This window comes from Schistocerca americana, chromosome 10 (genome assembly GCF_021461395.2).
Source record: "Schistocerca americana isolate TAMUIC-IGC-003095 chromosome 10, iqSchAmer2.1, whole genome shotgun sequence".
Taxonomy (NCBI): Eukaryota; Metazoa; Arthropoda; class Insecta; order Orthoptera; family Acrididae; genus Schistocerca; species Schistocerca americana.
The window spans coordinates 56,631,412-56,650,242 of record NC_060128.1 but is presented as its reverse complement, the minus strand read 5'-3'; the positions used below and the strand labels follow the sequence as shown (position 1 = coordinate 56,650,242).

General features: G+C 39.8%; 1 protein-coding gene across 1 annotated transcript in view; it reads left to right on the top strand.

Annotated features, from left to right (window-relative positions):
- The window catches only part of LOC124552661 (molybdenum cofactor biosynthesis protein 1-like), an 84,397-nt gene that overhangs the window by 18,954 nt on the left and 46,612 nt on the right, over window positions 1-18,831 (top strand). Inside the window, exon 2 of the mRNA XM_047126985.1 lies at window positions 7,758-7,984. Coding sequence (XP_046982941.1) covers window positions 7,758-7,984 — 227 coding nt within the window. The remainder of the gene's footprint in view (window positions 1-7,757; window positions 7,985-18,831) is intronic.

The window sequence follows — 18,831 nt, the reverse complement described above, 5'->3', positions numbered from 1 at the left end:
CCCCCCCCCCCCCTGCAGGAGAAGGGGCTTGCACAAGGTTATGTTTTGAGTGTCGCTCTCCTTTTTGTGGCTATCAATGATCTGGCGGCAGCTGCATGACATATGGTGTCCCCATCTTTTTTGTTCCTCCACGACGGCTATTGCTGGAGGCAGAATACAGGGAGCAATACACCAAGCACAATCCTGGGCTTTCACTCATAGCATCCATTTTTTGGCTGCCATGACCTACGTTATGCACTTCTGTCATTGTGTTTTTTAGGACCGGTCTTTGATGCCTAGTTGACATGGCTTCCCCATCTTTGTCAACTAAAGCAGACATGTAGGTCACACCTGAATGCTCTTCTATGCCTCAGCGACACCGACCACGGTGTGGTCCACTCTACTTTGATATGGCTGTATGCAGCATTGGTGCAGTCACACCTAGATTACAGGAATCTCTCATATGACTTTTTATCAGCTTCAACATTACGTCTGGATTCGATACACTATTGTGGGCTAAGACTGGTAACAGGTGCCTTTGGACTAGGCAGCAGTTCCACTATTGTGGGTTCTGCACCATCAAAAATTGATGGCAGCTGCTCGCCCATAGTACCCTAATTGTCATCTCCTCTTTCCAGATACGAGATCTACCTCCCATAACGGCAACACAGGTCTGGGGTTACTATCACCAAGTTTGAGTCTTGGTCCAGCACACAGTTTTAATCTGCCAGGAAGTTTCATATCAGTGCACAATATGCTGCAGAGTGAAAATATCATTCTAGAAAACTCTTTATCTGTAATTCTCTTTACATAGTGGCTATTTTCTTCGCATATGGGGGACATGAACTCATCTGAAAAGTGAAAGCAAGCCTGTAAAAGAAAGGGGGGAGGGGGGGCAGTTCTCAATTCTTGAGCAGTGACCCTCTTGTTTTTTTTTTAACCTTTGCAATTTGGGTGAGTTTATGTTCAATCCTTGCACCCAATTTACTCTTTCATTTACCTACTTTTTTTCTTGTCAAGCAGAACGATATTTATGCCCGTTACTTATTACCTGTTTGTATCACTTACAATGCTGGTATTTATGAATTTTTTAGCATTTGACTCCGGAAGGACCATTTTTCTTTGTAGTGAGGTCTTGCCAACAGCAAATTTTCTGGATGGAAAGTCGCTCAATCTGCTCATATACTTTAAAATTTAAAAGCAAATCTAGCAATGCTAGAATGTATACAAAATACTGATATACCCATTTTCAAGTTGTTGTTTAAAGATTCGCAACTTTTAAGACTTACGTAGATTATCTTTTTGATGATAGAACTTTACATAAGAAGTTATTAAGAACATTGTGAAGATCACATGACGAACAATTGAATGACTAAAGCAGTGTTATCAACCCTCATTAATTGACACATGTAATAAATTCATCGAGGCAGTGAAGTTCAGAGCTGTTGTAAAAATTTCTGAAATTAAAAGTATATATTACCTAATGAATGTATTATTTTGGGGTGAAAGAACACAATAATTATTATTTTTGGAATGTAATAATTCACTATGGCTTCATTTTAATTCTAATAAGTTTCACACTGTAATGAAACATTGTCTAAATGCCTCTCTCTCTCTCTCTCTCTCTCTCTCTCTTCTCTCTCTCTCTCTCTCTCTCTCTCTCTCTCTTCTTTCTCTTTCTCTCTCTCTCTCTCTCTCTCTCTCTCTCTCTCTCATTTGTTATAACTTACTGCTGTTATTTTGTATTTGTATTGCAGTCATTACATTAAAATTGGCTATATTGATTCTGCAATTTATACTATTATGTTATTGCTGAGAATTGATTTAAAGAATAAACGTATATATTTATTTGTAAGATATTGTAAATTTATACCACTGGAACTCTTTCAAAATATTTGATTGCGAAATACTGCCAATAAATACAATGACTTTCTTTCTTCTGTTTCATAGGATGCAGTTATAATTGTAATAGATGTTACACACTTTGACTCCAAGTATGTTATACAGAAACGCAGTGATTTTTTACAAAAGGCAAAACTATGTGTTCGAAGAATTGTGGAGAGGAGGGTACGGGATGTATTTTAAGTAGGTTATAAAGAGTAACTATAACAACAAAAACAATAAATTATTGATAAAATTATTTAATTGAATAGATAAAAAATCTACTCACCAAGCAGCAGCAGAACATACACATAAAAGACTGTTGTGATTGGCAAGCTTTCGGAGCCAGTGGCTCCTCCAGACAGAAGCGTTGAAGGGGAAGGAAAAAGGGTAAAGGAAAAGGCCTGGAGAGTTCCAGGAAAAGGTGTAGATTTTGGGAAAGTCACCCAGAACTGTGGATCAGGCAAAAAATAGAAACGACACATGTCATATACCAGCTATTATGTAAACACTGTTCAGCTTTCTACATCTGCATGACTACCACCAAATTATCAGTTAGGATAAATGGGCATAGGCATAGTGTATATACTGGAAACTCACAATATCCTGTTGCAGAGCATGCTCTACAACATGGCATACGTGACCTCGGCACTTGTTTCACCACACATGCCACCTGGATTCTTCAGCCAGACACCATTTTCTCAGAACTCCGCAGGTGGGAACTAGCACTACAACGTGTCCTTGGTTCTCACCACCCACCTCGCCTTAATTTACGTTAATTTCTCCTGTCTCAGCTTTTCTTCACTGTAATTACTCTTTGCTTCACTCCGTTTTAGCTTTCTACATCTTTCATTGTCTTTCCCGTCTATTTTCACTGCCCCCTCCCACAGCTGTTGCATACAATACACTTAGCTTCTCACTCTTATTAACTCATGTACAGTTTTAGTAGTAATCTCTGTCTTGCATATTACCCTGTCTTCCACCTTTAAGCTCTCAGGTTTCCAAATCTTGCCCAATGCAGTCCCCAACAATTAGTCTTTCCTTCTCTTCCTGTACGGTAAGTCACCCATGACCCACGGTTCTGGATAACTTTCCCAAAATCTACCCATTTTCTTAGACCTCTCCAGTCCTTTTCCTTCACCCTTCTTGCTTCCCCTGCAACCCTTCAACCTGAAGAAGGAGTCACTGGCTCCAAACGCTTGCCTATCACAACAGTCTTTTATGTGTGTGTTCTGCCACTGCTTGGTGAGTAGATTTTTTATCTATCCAATTAAATAATTTTATAAAGAGTATCTGTGTGTGATGTTTTTATTGGTATACAACTTGTTATAAACAAAACTTATTTTTACCATTTAATATGTTTCCAGATATTTACCAGTGGTAAAGATGAAATTGGGTTGATTGTACTTGGTTCTGACAAGACACAGAATCCACTTGATTACCCAAATGTGAGTGGAATTTCCTCTTGCACTGCCTACATGGCAGATGATATCCTTTGTGGAGAAATCTTTACATGAAAGTGAAATAAAAACAGATTGGATAGATGGTGTTGTTGTTGGCATGCAAGTCTTGAAAGATGAGCTAGAGTAAGTATTTAAAGCTGTCTGTTTCATGACATTCCTGGAACATGTTACAGAATGTGTGTTACACAAATCACAGTGACATAGTTGTGACTTTATAAACTTGAATCAATATGTTTTTGTAATGAAAAAGAAACAGAAGGCACAATACCTGCAGAAATAGGGTTTTTTTGTGTGATTTTACTGTATGAATGTTTTTTACAGTTTTTCAGCTCAATAATTAAGGAGGTATTGATACAAGGCTTTGCCAAAAATCCATCTGTCACCTACAATTCCAGCCCTGTCACTGGCATTCCCTACCCCACAATATGACTGGGCCACCATGAAAGCAGCCACATCATTGTCAAATTCACTGAAACTACTGCATAGCAATTTACTTGAGTATGGCTGCTGTTGTGGTCTTCAGTTTGGTTTAAGCACTGCGTCAATACCTTCTCTTCATAGCACTCGGAGGTCGCGATCTGCGACTGTTTTTACAAATGTCAAGAGAACTTTTCCTCTAGTTGCTTGTTTTTCAGTGAAAGATGCAAATATTTTAGAATGTAGTGCCTTATGTATATCTGTTAGAATAGCCACAAGGTCTGAAAGTTATTTTCAAATGATTGAGCTCTTCTACAGAGTATTGAAATTCACAGATTCTTCCAACCTGGTCCACCAATGTCTTACATACTCCTCTTCCTCCATGGATTGTTTCCAGCATTTGGAGATGAAACATTAGGCAGCAAAATGTGCCTTATAACCAAAATCTAATGAACATATAATTAAATTAACCAAAGATGTAATGTTGCACTCTCAAGTCAGACTGGTCTTGAATGCAAATCCAAAGTGAAAATTAAATTTACGCTGCAACATTCATCTCACTTTTTGTTATTGAAATTATTCACAGTGCCATAGGGAGAACTGAGTTTATATGTTTTATAGAGTCAGATACACGCTGTGGCACAGGGTGCTGTCCGTTATTCTCCTGACTATGCCGTCCAGGAATGGTAGTCTTCCTTCTTCTTTGGTCTCCATAGTGAATTTGATTTTGTGGTGTGTGGAGTTCAGATGTACAAAGAAGTCAAGAAGTTTGTCTCTTCCATGAGGCCAGATGACAAGTGTGTTATCCACATAACAGAAGAAGAAGAAGAAGAAGAAGAAGAAGATGGATTTCCATTTGGATGACATCAGGGCCTCTTCCTCGAAGTGCACCGTAAACATATTTACAATCTCTGGTCAGAGTGGGCTGCCTATTGCGACTCCATCTGTTTGCGGGAGGGGGGTGTGCCACGAGTCAGTGAAGTGGGAAAGTTGACCAAGTAATATGCATGACGTGTCATACCTCGACCGATATTGAGAACAGAATAAAAAATTCAGAGGCATTACTTTTCAGCACTCCCATGCATATTCTGTATGCAAGAAAAGCTTATGGAGCAGATTTCTCATTCAGAAATTCTATTTCAGTGTTGGTTGTTTACACGAAGACCGTGTTAAGCATAATGGAAGAAGGAGAAATGTTTATCAGCATTCCAGATTTGGCAGTGGCAGGCTCATGGTCTGCTGAGACTCTGGTTTATTGTTTCACTATATTGCTGCTTGCATTGCTCAGAACCTCATTTTGTGCGAACATAGAATTGGTAGGTTCAGGAGGGCCATGCTAAATGCCTTGCAGGGCCTCAGTAGTGCCACCCAACTAGCACCTGAGAGGGCAGACAAGTGTTCGCTCATGCGTACGTGATCCTGCAGTGAAGTTGTGTTCATTTAGTCAGGAAGTGGGCTTGTATACAGTGAGACAAGTATCCACACAGACAATGTGATGGCATCTGGAGCAGCACAGACTGTCATACCCTTAATGCAGCTCTAGAGAGAGGTGAACTGACAGCGGTGCAACTGACAACAATGCCAGACACAGGAATGGCACTGTGTCATCGTATCAGATGAGTCTCGGTTCTGCAACATCGTCACAATTGATGTACTTGTGTGTGGAGGCTCTGATGCCAACAGACCTGGCCAGATTGTACCTGTCATTCTCATGCGGGTCCAGCATGTGATGTGATGGTATGGGGTGCAACTGGATACATGTCACAACCTCTGGTTCACATAGCCAGTAATTTGGACAGCAGCCATTGCATTTGTGTTTTGTTAAGGCCTATCGCTGTGCCCTATTTTCGAGGGCTCCGTGATGTTATCTTTTAACAAGATAATGCAAGACTACACATCACCTGAGCTGTACTGAGCTACCTCGATACAGAGAGTGTTCCACTGTTGCCGTATCCAGCATTTTCTTCAAATCTGTCACCTGTGGAGAACGTCTGTTCACAGGATGCCAAGAGATGGGTATGCCACCAGTCGCCAGTCACCAGTCACCAGCCACTACAGCCACTCTGACATATGACATACAGTTGAGTAGCATGAAATGATGTACCCATGGCTGTAATCCAAGCTCTATTTGATATCCAGTGTGATGAGAGCTGTTGTTCCTGTCAGTCGGCAGCAGCTCTGTGTACTTAAGTCTGCACCCAATACTCCCAAAATTTAATCATGTATGCACCCTTGCAAGTAAATTTCTGCCGTTTCCTACCTTTTCTGCTGTTCCAGTTTCAATACTGAAATTCATATATTATTTTTATGCTATCCTAACCAGATTGGACTGTGGTGTCATACAGCATAAAATATCTTACAACGTGTTGAATCAGTGATGAGAAGTGTAGAACAGCCAGCAGGGGAAAGATGTTGGCAATGAGACAGCTTTTATGTAGAACAGCAGTACAGTGTTTCACAGTGCATAATGCTTCCGCAGATTGAGAACAAAATGTGTGGTTTACTTTCATCCATTTTCACAAACATAGCCTTGAAAAATAATGTTGACATTACTGTGCATTTCACTCTGAGGCATATTGCACTCTGAGAATGTTCATCGAATTCAGTTACTTTGTATTATATTTCAGTAACAGTGACATAATAGCAAATTGGACTGTATGAGTTTTTATGGATTTTTTTCCAGAGACACACTACCATTTCTTCAGATTTATTTAATTTGGGTATAAATCCTTTCCAGCATATATGCTGTACACAAAATGTTGAACATAAAATGTAGCTATCTGCTGATTTAACATCTTGCTGAGTATACCAGTACAATGTTTTGTTGTAACAAATAGTTCAATGTATTTTACACACTTATAAACTTATTTATACAGTTATAGTAATTTATACCATTACATTAATGTTGTACCTTAATGTTCTGGAAGACGATATTATAAGGAACCTCATACTTTTCCTGGATGATAGAGTTGTCTATAATGAATTATTGCCTGAAAAAAATCTGCACAAATATTGAGTCAGATCATAACATTTCAAATTGGTCCAAAGATAGGCAACTGAGTTTAAGTTTTCAGAAATGTAAATTGGAGCACATCACAAAACAAATAAAAGACAGTATTGTATGACTACATTATCAAATAATCACAGTTTTAATTGGTCAACTCATACAAATATCTGGATGAAATGAAATGGTGACATAGACTCACTTGTAGGCAAAGCAGAATGCAGACTTCAATTCGTTGGTAAGATACTGGAAAATGCAATCAGTCTATAGAGGACATTGCTTACAAAATACTTGTGTGGCCCATTCTAGAATATTGCTTAAGTATGACCCATAACAAACAAAGCTAATGGCAGACACTGAATGTATACAAAATAGTGTAGCATGATTGATCATAGATTTATTTGATGCATGGGAGAGCATCAAGAAGCTACTAAAAATTGGAAATGCCGGACAAGTGAAGATAGACGCCAAATATATGACAAAACCCAACTTATGAAATTTCAGGAACCTGTATTAAGCGAGGTATTTAGGGATTATACAATAACCACATATGTATCACTCCTATAGGGACCATGAAGGCAAGATTAATTACAGCATGCACAGAACCATTTAAAGAATCATTCTTCCCACACTCCACATGAGCATTGAATGGGGAAAAACCATAATGTGTGGTACAACAATGTACTTTGTCGTACAACCCACAGTGGTTTATACAGTGTGCATGGAGACATGGAATCAGTTGACAGTAGCTGGGTAATGGTTCATATTGATTCCCATTCCCCTGTTGCAGTAGGTGATCTTATGCCTCTAATTATTTTTTCATTGCTATCTTAACTTGCATTCTTCAATTCAGTTTATTAACCCTTCTTATCTCTTTGTATTAGGGCAAATGTACAGTTAACTTTTAAGGAATTTGTATTTTCAATTTATCAACTGGAGTTTTGTTTCATATGCAGCATCAATGTTACAAATCATTTGTTTCAGTTTCTTTAGAATAATTTGCTGTTTCACAGGTGCCTTGAAGAAAATAAAAGATCTCGAAATTGTCTTAATGACAACTGATGGCCTCATGTTGACAAGACAGCTGGTTGCCTTGCAGAGGGCAGGGCTTGACGGTCTGAACATCAGCTTAGACACCCTGCAGTCCCGACGCTACAACCAGATCACGAGGAGGAAAGGCTGGGAGCGTGTCATGGCAGGCATAGATCTAGCCTTGCAACTTGAATACGAACCTGTGAAGGTATTCCTAGTGCAGCTGTCATCGCATGCAGACTTTCATAAGCAAAAGATATAAATCTGTTGTTAAGAATATCAGTACAAGAATCACCATTTTAAAGCAGTGCGCCCTCACCCTCAGCCCCACCCCCGCTCCCACCATCACCCCTGTCTCCACACTGCAGCTGTAAGTGAAGGAAGGTATATTAAGACAGAAGAAGTAAATTTTAGCTGACGATGAGAACAGTTTCGTAGTTTATACAACATAAAAAAGTATGCCTTGCAAGTTTACCAATTAAATATCTTATATTTTCCTCCCAAGAGAGTCTTATGAGACTCAAGATCTTTACAGTTTCTCTTTTTTTCTTTTGTGTCTTTAGTTTAAAATAAGTTTCCTCTATTGTGGTGTTGTTTTGAAAAAAATACTCGATTGTTTGGAAAAATTATTCTTAATTCTATAGTCACACTTTTGTTGTGTCTAAGTACTACTGGTTTCAGTAGCAAGTACCAGCATCAGTTCATCTTATTATCAAAAATTTCGTTGCAAAATAAAAGCTGACCACTGTGGCCGAGCGGTTCTAGGCACTTCAGTCCGGAACCGTGCTGCTGCTACGGTCGTGGGTTCGAATCCTGCCTCAGGCAGGGATGTCCTTAGGTTAGTTAGGTTTAAGTACTTCTAAGTCTGGGGGACTGATGACCTCAGATGTTATGTCCCATAGTGCTTAGAGCCATTTGAACCATTTTGCAAAATAAAAAGCTTCTGTACAACTGCAAACTAGACATACCATTTTCAGGGTGCAGTTCACATCTATTGAAAGCGCAACAGTGACCTTTTCTTTTAGTAGATAAGACACCTACTGGGGTAAGTGACTCGATGATTGCACACAAGAAGTTGTCATTTATTCCATATGTAGCTACCATGCAGAATCATATTTTGTATTAGTTTGTCCTTACTCTTCCGAAAGGTTAAACCTTGTCTCTGCAGCCACAGCTTCCTCTCTTCAGCAGTTGTCTTCATCTCCATGTGTGAAGAAAATCCCATTCATTGATCATATTGTTTAAGTAGGATGTTCTTACCTACGATCTTGCCTTCAGAAATGTTTTTTAAAAGATTATCATCTCCAGTTAAGTGTCCAGTGTATTTTGCTTTGCCCTGGCCTATAACTTTCAGTGGTTCTTTCTTCTCTCCTATTTCCTTTAATTTTTCTGTCAATGCAGCTAGTTCTTGTACTTCTCCTCCAGAACCACATTTCAGCCTGTTTGAGGCGAGCTTCCTTTGGCTTTTCTAATGTACAGATTTTGCATCTGTGTGTCAGAACACTCCACACAAAGGTCTTTACAAATATTTTCTTAATGTGGAAGCTGATATGTTTATTCAGTTGCAGCTTCTTCTTATTTTGGAAGGAACTCTTCACCTGTGCTATTCTTTTCTTGAATGCCTTGAAATATTGATTGTTTTCTTGCAAAATGCTACTGAGATAGTGAATTTCAGTTCCTTTCTTGAGTTGCTCATTGCCTGTTTTTGTGTCAGTCCTACCTCCACCTCCTTTCTTGTCTGTAGCCATAACTTTTGTCTTCTTTGTATTCATTTTTAGCTTTAGTTTTACCATTTCTTGATTTAAGGCCTGAAACATTTTATTTAGTTCCTACTCTGATTTGCTATTGCAATGTCATCAATCTGCAGTGTATTTGCATGCAATTAAGTTTCCATATTGACATCATGCTCCAAAAACCACCAAACTGTGTGTGGCAGGGGGTACGTCTCATACCACCAACTGATCCCCTCTGCCTTGTTCCACTTGTGAACAGTGCTTGGGAAGAATGACTGTCAGTACGCTTCTGTATTATCTCTAACTTCTCAAATTTTCTTCTTGTGATCATTTCGTGAATTGTATATGAGAGAAACTATTATGTTGTCAGACTCTTCTCGGAAACTACTCTCTCGAAATTTGGGTAGTAAATCTTTCCGTGATGCACAACTGCTCTCTTATGGCATCTACCACTGGAGTTGCTGAGCATCTCTGTAATGATCTCACGGTGACTAAATGATCCTGTGACAAAACACTCCGCACTCATTGGATCTTCTTTCTCTCTTCTGTCAGTCCTACTGGGTAAGGACACGGGTAATTTACATTCACTTAAGATTCTTCCTGTGGATCTTAGTCTGGCATCTGCTTTTCTATTGCTGTTTTATGTGGTCATTCCACTTTAAGGTTGCCCTGGATAGTTACTTCTAGATATTTTACGGTAGATTCTGTTTCCAGCAATTTGTCATTAATAGTGTAGTTGTACAGTGTTGGATTTCTTTTCCTGTGTGTGTGTGTGTGTGTGTGTGTGTGTGTGTGTGTGTGTGTGTTATGTTACATTTATTTATGTGCAGGGTCAACTGCCAGAGCCTGCATCATTCACCCATCCTCTGCAGGTCATTGTGCAACTTGATACTGTCTTCTGTTGTTGCTACTTTCTGATGGACAAGTGTAGTACCTGTGAACAATATTAAGGAGCCTCTGACACTTTCTACTGGATCATTTATATACATTGTAAATGTAATGGTCTTATCACATTTCCTTGGAGTATTCCAGAAATTACCTTTTGATTCTTGTCATCTTTTCTTAGTTGTTGTTATTACTTCCTTGATGAACATATTAAGGAAGTAAGGTGATAGAAGGCACCCGTCTCTCACTGCCCTTCTGGTTTTCCTTCTTTCATATCCGGTTCAGTACTCTGACATTTGTATATACTCAAAATTAATCATCTGTCCTTCCACTTTGGACATTACTTTAAGGAATGATGACATAATGGTAATCTGTTTATTAAACAATATTTTAACGATACACTATGCTTTCTGATCATATAGTGGCTTGATGATGGAATTTGATACTGAAATTAGTAATCATTAGACAAAATAAAAGTGAAGCTATAATAAAAGAAAGTAATATTTTGGGTCATGTCAGTTGTTGTTCCAAACAACAGCATGTCAGGAATAGGTTCAAATGGCTCTGAGCACTATGCAACTTAACTTCTGAGGTCATCAGTCACCTAGAAGTTAGAACTAATTAAACGTAACTAACCTAAGGACATCACACACATCCATGCCCGAGGCAGGATTCGAACCTGCGAACGTAGCGGTCACTTGGTTCCAGACTGTAGCGCCTAGAACCGCACGGCCACTCCGGCTGTCCAGGAATAGGTACTAAATTATTTGTCCACTGATGACCTCACAGCTTAGAACACTAAAACACAAACGTTAATTGTTTGTTATGTGCCCTGGTAGAGTTTACAACTGTTTACAGTTCACGATTGGTTGTTGGAGATTGGGCGTTACTCACATAGTGTATTTAGTGCACAGTGCAGAAAAAGGCAGTGTCCAGAAAAGTAAACAAGTGTAAAGGCAAAAGTTTCATGACAGAATGTTGTGTCACCATACTTGGAAGACAATTATAGCCAAAGACAGAAATTTAAAAGAAACTGGCTCATTTGAGCTGCGGAGACCTAGTCGAGGATTCTCAGTAGATAATTGTTAGCACAGTAGAATTTATAAAGAGACAATGTCAGTTCGTGTGAGGGAAGGTTGATTGGTAAGTACCTATCAGCTTTCTCATAAAACTCACAATTTGAAGAATACACATCAAGGAAAAGGTAGAAGTCCAACAGTGTCAAATCTAGACAATAATATCGATCATCCAACAGTTTTGCAAAATCCCCAGTTGTACTTACTTTACTTACTTACTTACTTACTTACTTACTTACTCAGATTTGCTGTGTACCATACAAGGAACTGGTTACCACTAGTTCACTCGATCAGCTGCCAAGTTCTCACCTTCCTCCAAGTTTGTGTCCATGCATTGAAGATTCTTTTCAAAAGTTCCAGGTGTTAAAAGGTCTTCCTGTACATCTCTATCTGTCCATTGATTTCCACAACAGTGTTGATTTTAGGATTCTTCCGCCTTACATGCGTAGAACATAACCTGCAATCTTCAGTCTTCTTTCAACAATAATTTTGTGCTGGCTGTGTAGACCTCGTATTCTCAGCACTTCATCGTTTGTAACTTGGTTGGGTTAACATCTTCAGAACTCATCTCTAGCATTGTTGGTGAAGAATATGGAGACTGTGTGCTGATTTTACTGACATTTTCCAAGTCTCACACATATAAACGATAAAGGAGTACAGTCAAAGCTTTGTTGACATATTACAGACCTAATTGCCATATGGACTGATTTTCCAGTTCTGCTGGTGATTTCTGCATCTGTGACCTCATTATTACATATAAAGCTACCGAGATATGGAAATCTGTCAACATCTTGTAGTATCTTCTATTGCACTGTAATCGGGGAAGAGACGAGTAATTTCCACTTACTTTGCACATTTTGTTTGCCTTATCTCTATTAATTTTCAGCCCTACACAACAGGGCATTTAATGAGAAAGCAGATAAAAATTAACTTGATGCCTTCCAAGGAGACAGTCTCTACTAAGTCTCTACTCCTTCTAGTCTGTCTATGTAAGTGTAGACCAGACATGGTTTAAATTCAGAGAAATAGTATCGACATCAATTAAGAGATACATACCAAATAAATTGAAAGGATACCAAATAAATTAAAAGGGTGGTGCACAAAATATGTCAAAACTCAGCTGCAGAAGCAATGAAAAAAAGCATGTCAAAATTTAAAAGAATGCAAAATCTCCAAGATTAGCGATGTTTTACTGAAGCTCGAAACTTAGGGTGGGTTTCAGTGCAAGATGTGTTTAATAGTTCCCATAGTGAAACTTCGTTTTGAAATCTGGAAGAAAATCCAAAGAGGTTCTGGTTGCATGTGTAGTACACCAATGGCAAGACACAACCAATACCTTCATTGTGCAATAGCTGTGGTAATGTTACTGATGACAGTGCTACTAAAGCAGGGTTACTAAACACGGATTTCTGAAATTTCTTCACCAAAGACAACAAAGTAAATATTGCAGTATTCAAATCAAGAACAACTGCAACTGTGAGTAACTTAGTAGTAGCTCTCCTCAGTGTAATAAAGCAGTTATGTTTCTTTCAAAGAATGCTGATACAATAGCTCCATTAGAAATCATATATAGCCGCTCATTTGATAAAGATCCATACCGAGAGACTGAAAAGTTGCTCAGGTCACACCAATGCTCAAGAAAGAAAAGAGGAGTAATCTACTAAATAACAGACTCATATCACTAATGTTGATTTGCATTAGGATTTTGGAACATATATTGTGTTTGAATATTATGAATTATCTCAAAGATAATGATTCATTGATAAATAGCCAAGATAGATTCAGAAATATCGACCTTTTAAAACACAGCTAGCTCTTTAGTCACACAAAGTAATAAGTGCTGTTGACTGGGGATCTCAAATTGATTCCATATTTGTAGATTTCCAGAAGACTTTTTGAAACAGTTCCCCACAAGCATTTTCTAATCATATTGTGTGCCTATGGAGTATTGTCTCAGTTGTGCAACTGGATGTGTGGTTCCCTGTCAGAAAGGTCACAGTTCATAGTAATTGATGGAAAATCGTCAAGTAAAACAGAAGTGATATCTGACATTCCTCAAGGAAGTGTTATAGACCACCTGCTGTTGCCAATCTACATTAACAATTTAAGAGAGAATCTGAGCAGTCCTCTTAGATTGTTTGCAGATGATGCTATCATTTACAGTCTTGCAAATCATTTACTGTCTTGTAAAGTGATCAGATGATCAAAATGAACTGCAAAATGATTTAGGCTACCTATCCATATGATGCAAAAAGTGGCAACTGACCTTAAATAATAAAAATTGTTATGTCATCTGCATGAGTAGTAAAAGGCATCTACTAAATTTTGGTTACATGATAATTCACGCAGATCTAAAGGGTGTGAAGTCTACTGAATACTTAGGAATTACATTTACAAATAACTTAAATTGGAATGCTCACATAGATAATGCAGTGGGAAAGCAAACAAAAGACTGTGATTTAATAGTAAAACATTTAGAAGATTAGGATTACTAAAGAGACTATCTACAACTATACTTGTCTGTCCTCTTTTGGAGTATTCTGCATGGTGTGGGATCCTTACCAGATAGGACTGACAGAGGACATCATTTAAAAGTTCAAAGAAGGGCAGCTCATTTTGTATTATTGGGCAACAGGAAAGTGCATGCCACAGATACCGCATGTGAATTGGGGTGGCAGTCATTAAAGCAAAAGCATTTTGCTGGAGCAGGTTCTTAAAATTTCAATCATCAACTTTCTCCTCCGAATGTGAAAATATTTTGTTAGAGCCCTCTTACATAGGGAGAAATGATCATTGTAATAAAATAAGAGAAATCAGAGCTTGTACGGAAATATTGAAGTGTTTGTTTTTCCTCAAATGCTGTAGGGGAGTGGAATGGTAGATAAATAGGTTGAGGGTGGTTCTCTGAACCCTCTGCCAGCATTTAATTGTGAATTACAGACTAGTCATGCAGATATAGATAATGTAGATAGGCTGTCAATATTCATGGCGCTTTGGAGTGACCCCTTTAAAATAACACTTTACCAGTCTTCTTAATATGTATTTTGGTAACCAGGTTGATAAGAAGTTACAACAATACTCTCTTATTACTCCCCAGTTTTAGGTTTTATTAATGAACAAAATCGCCGCAGTGTTCCATAACAATTACGGGCTGAAGTTTCCAGCTGATGGAACCAATATGATTTTCTGTGTTTCTGAGCATACAGGTTGTGTACGCTGTTTGGAGTCTGGTGTATGCTGAATCAAATGTTTTTATTGTTGTGATCTTCCATCTGAAGATTGGTTTCATGGAGTTGCCCATGCTAGCCTATCCTGTGTGACCCTCTTCACCTCTGCATAACTACTGCAGCGTACAATAACTTGAACTTGCTTACTGCAGTCAGTTTTTGGTCTCCTACAGTTGTTACCCCCACTATATTCACAGATGACCACATATTGTGGAAATTGCATATTGTAATGTAGGATGCAATAATAACGTACGGAAAATTTCTGTTGAAAATTACGAATTATTTAGGAATAAAGGAGATGACTCACCAAAAGGCAGAAGCACTGTCTAATCGATAGGACACGAACAAAAGGTATGTAGAATGAGATTTTCACTGTGCAGTGGAGTGTGCACTGATATGAAACTTCCTGGCAGATTAAAACTGTGTGCCGGACCAAGAGTCGAACTTGGGACCTTTGCCTTTCGTGGGCAAGTGCTCTACCATCTGAGCTATCCATGCACAACTCACGACCCGTCCTCACAGCTTTACTTCCACCAGTACCTTGTCTTCTACCTTCCAAACTAAAAGGTACGTTGCTTGGCGAGCTTCCAGAATGCACTTTCTTTTTCTAGGTGTAGGGAAAACATGGGCACACGCGCACACACACACACACACACACACACACACACACACACACACACATGCGCATGCATGTCTCCTTATGTTGTGGTCGCCCAACTGCCAGCTCTTTACTGACCCACGGTGGATGTTCTGGAGTGAGGTGGGGCTTTAGAGAGGGGTAGGATGGGGTGGGTTGAGGCAATGTGAGGGATGGAGAGAGATGGGAGGCAGGGAGAGGTTTGGAGGGAAGCATTTAGTGACTCGTGGGAGAGTGGGGAGCCATCTGTGGGCTAGCTAGGGGTGCAGGTAGAGGGGTCAGGCGACAGACAGCTGGGCACTCATAGACTAGGGTGTGACGTGAGATAACAGCACACAACTAGCTGATTGGGGGGGGGGGGAGAGGGGGGGAGGGGCGTGTGTGTGTGGGGGGGGGGGGGGGGAGGGGGGCTGGGAGTTAACTTGGATTTAGGCCAGGAAGCAAAGGATGTGCTGTAAGTATGGCTACGAAAGTTGAGTATTCTTAAATAAGATCAGCTGGTGCCAATGTATTGGAAAGTAACTGGCACACAAAGTGCAATTGTGGCTCCTTTTTCTTTGTGAATTTTAAATAGTCTGCAGAGCAAATTGAATTAGGAGGATCAGGCATTTGTGTGGGTCTAGGAAAGTAAATTGTAGAGCCAGATAAAAGGCGCGCAAGACAGGAGGGGTACTACTGCTCATCACTGCTGTACCATGCTGCTAGTACGTGTCAGTGTGAGTGGTGTTGCCGTACATGCGTCTTTAAATTGGTCACCGACTGATCATTGCAGGCTGGCTGCTGGAGGCCGTCTCTGGGAGCCAAGCGTGCGGCGCGGTCCCTGCCGTGCCATCTGCTGGCGACTCGCACATATATAAGTGTGGAACAGTGCTGACTGACTCTCTGTGTGATTCTAGTTTGTAATGTGCACATCAGTGTTCTGTGTCTTGTTGAGTCCTTAGAGGCATATTGTTCGGAGGTTATTATTAAAGCCATATTTGTGCCACTTGGATCACACTTCAGTATTACTTGGTTAGTACATCACCACAAATACGAGGGCCATTCAGAAAGTAACCTCCGGTTGATTTAAAAAAATACACCAAGTTAAATAAAAATATTTTAATATATACATCTTACAATTACATCTTTGCACTATTTTTCTACATAGTCTCCATAGTGATTGAGGCACTTATCGTATCTCTACACAAGCTTTGAAATTCCTTCTGCATAAAAATCACCCGCTTGTGCCTGGAGCCAGCCTGTGACCGCATCTTTGAGCTCTTCGTCGTCATCAAACCGCTGTGACCCGAGCCATTTCTTCAAATGCATGAAGAGGTGATAATCACTTGGCACCAGGTCTGGGCTGTAAGGTGGATGGTTGATAACGTCCCACTTGAAGGACTCAAGAAGGGCCGTTGTTCTGCGAGCAGAGTGAGGACGTGCGTTATCGTGCAAAAAAACGATACCGGAAGTCAGCATACCACAGCGTTTGTTCTGTATAGCCCGTCGTAACTTTTTTAATGTTTCACAGTACACCTCTTGATTAATGGTCGTACCACATTCCATGAATTCAACCAACAACACCCCTTTGGCATCCCAAAACACCGTTGCCATCAGTTTTCTGGCAGAAAAATCTTGCGAGGCTTTTCTTGGTTTGGTAGGCGAATTTGAATGTGCCCACATCTTTGATTGTTCTTTTGTCTCAGGGTTCACATACTTAATCCAGGTTTCGTCACTGGTCACGATTCTGTTTAACAATGGTTCTCCTTCGTCCTCATAACGTGACAGAAAGTCTAATGCAGAGGCCATTCTTTGAGTTTTGTGGTGGTCGGTAAGAATTTTGGGCACCCATCGTGCACAGAACTTACAGTAACCCAATCTTGCTGTCACTATCTCGTACAAGAGAGTCTTAGAAATCTGTCAAAAACCAGTAGACAACTCCGACATTGAGAAACGTCGATTTTCACGAACTTTTGCATCAACTGTCTGAACGAGTTCGTCAGTCACCAATGATGGTCTACCACTCCTCTCTTCATCATGAACGCTTTCTCGTCCACTTTTAAATAAACGTACCCATTCATGGACAACTCCTTCACTCATAACTCTTGGTCCGTACACGGCACAAAGCTCACGATGAATAGCTGCTGCAGAATATCCTTTGGCTGTAAAAAACCTTATGACAGCACGCACTTCACATTTGGCGGGGTTTTCTATTGCAGCACACATTTCAAACTGCCACAAAAACTAAACTAGCGCAGGTACGACGTTCACTCGACCACGGCTTGATGCCGACTGACCTGTTGAGTGCGTGAACTCACAGATGGCGTCGCTACTCCCCCCACAACCCGCACTGTGACCAATCGGAGGTTACTTTCTGAACCGCCCTCGTATATGGACCGGGAATGTACATGCTTTGACAGTTTGCTACGTCTCTCTCTTCTAGGACTGACATGGTAGCTGCCTTGGATTTCTTAATGACTCTGACCTTGTCAACCACAAACCGAATCTTAGTACAGTCATGATTTCCCTGAAGAGATTACATGACAGCAGAGACTTGTAAAATTGTGTTACCCATTTCTCTAGCCAGTGAAGATTCATTCTATACCTTCAGATACAGTGTCATGTAGGAGTAGAACAGCAAGAAATACATAGCTCCTCTAACAGTAATGACAGTTTATCACCTCCCAACACTACATGTGCCAATGTTTCAGTGCATTTTTGAATATGATTGTTAACAGATTCATCAACACAACAAAAATTTACGATCTCAGTAGCATCTTATTTCTTAACTCATACTTTACTATTCATCAGAATCTTCATCGCTGCTCTTTGATTCGTCAGAGCTCCCTGCTGTACTTTGTTTTATTTCATAGTTAGAATTAGTTGAAATACCACCTACCGTATTTACTCAAATCTCAGCTGCACTCAAACCTGAAAAATGAGACTCGAAATAAAGGAAGGAAAAAAAAAAATTCCTGAATCTAAGCCGCACCTGAAATTTGAGACTCGAAATTCAAGGGGAGAGAAAAGTTTTAGGCCGCACCTCCAAATCGAAACAAAGTCGGTCCATTGTAATATGAGACACAATTTAGGTCGAATGAATGACGATACAGCTACAGTAGTTTGGTTCGAGTCGTAAGCTTAGCAGTTAAGCTTTACCAGGTAGCCATTGCTATGCGTCAGGCGCTCCGTCTGTATTTATACTGGTACCCTTCCTTTTTCACGTGCTTCGTCTGGTTTGAATCGATTGCTTATTTTGCTTTCAGGTTCCTATTAGCAACCATCTATTCTCACAGGTAGGAAAAAATTCAGAACGTAGAGTTGGCCATATTGACAAACATCCCAAACAGTCTTGCCAGTCGGATTTTCGTAATACATTGAAGTTCTGCTACATTCGAAGATGAACAATACGGAATTTGTATTTACTTTGTTGGATAATGTATGAAAATCGTCTTCCACCTTTTTTTTTTTTTTTAATTTATTTACTGACGCAGAGGTTTTGGCGCCAGTATTTATCT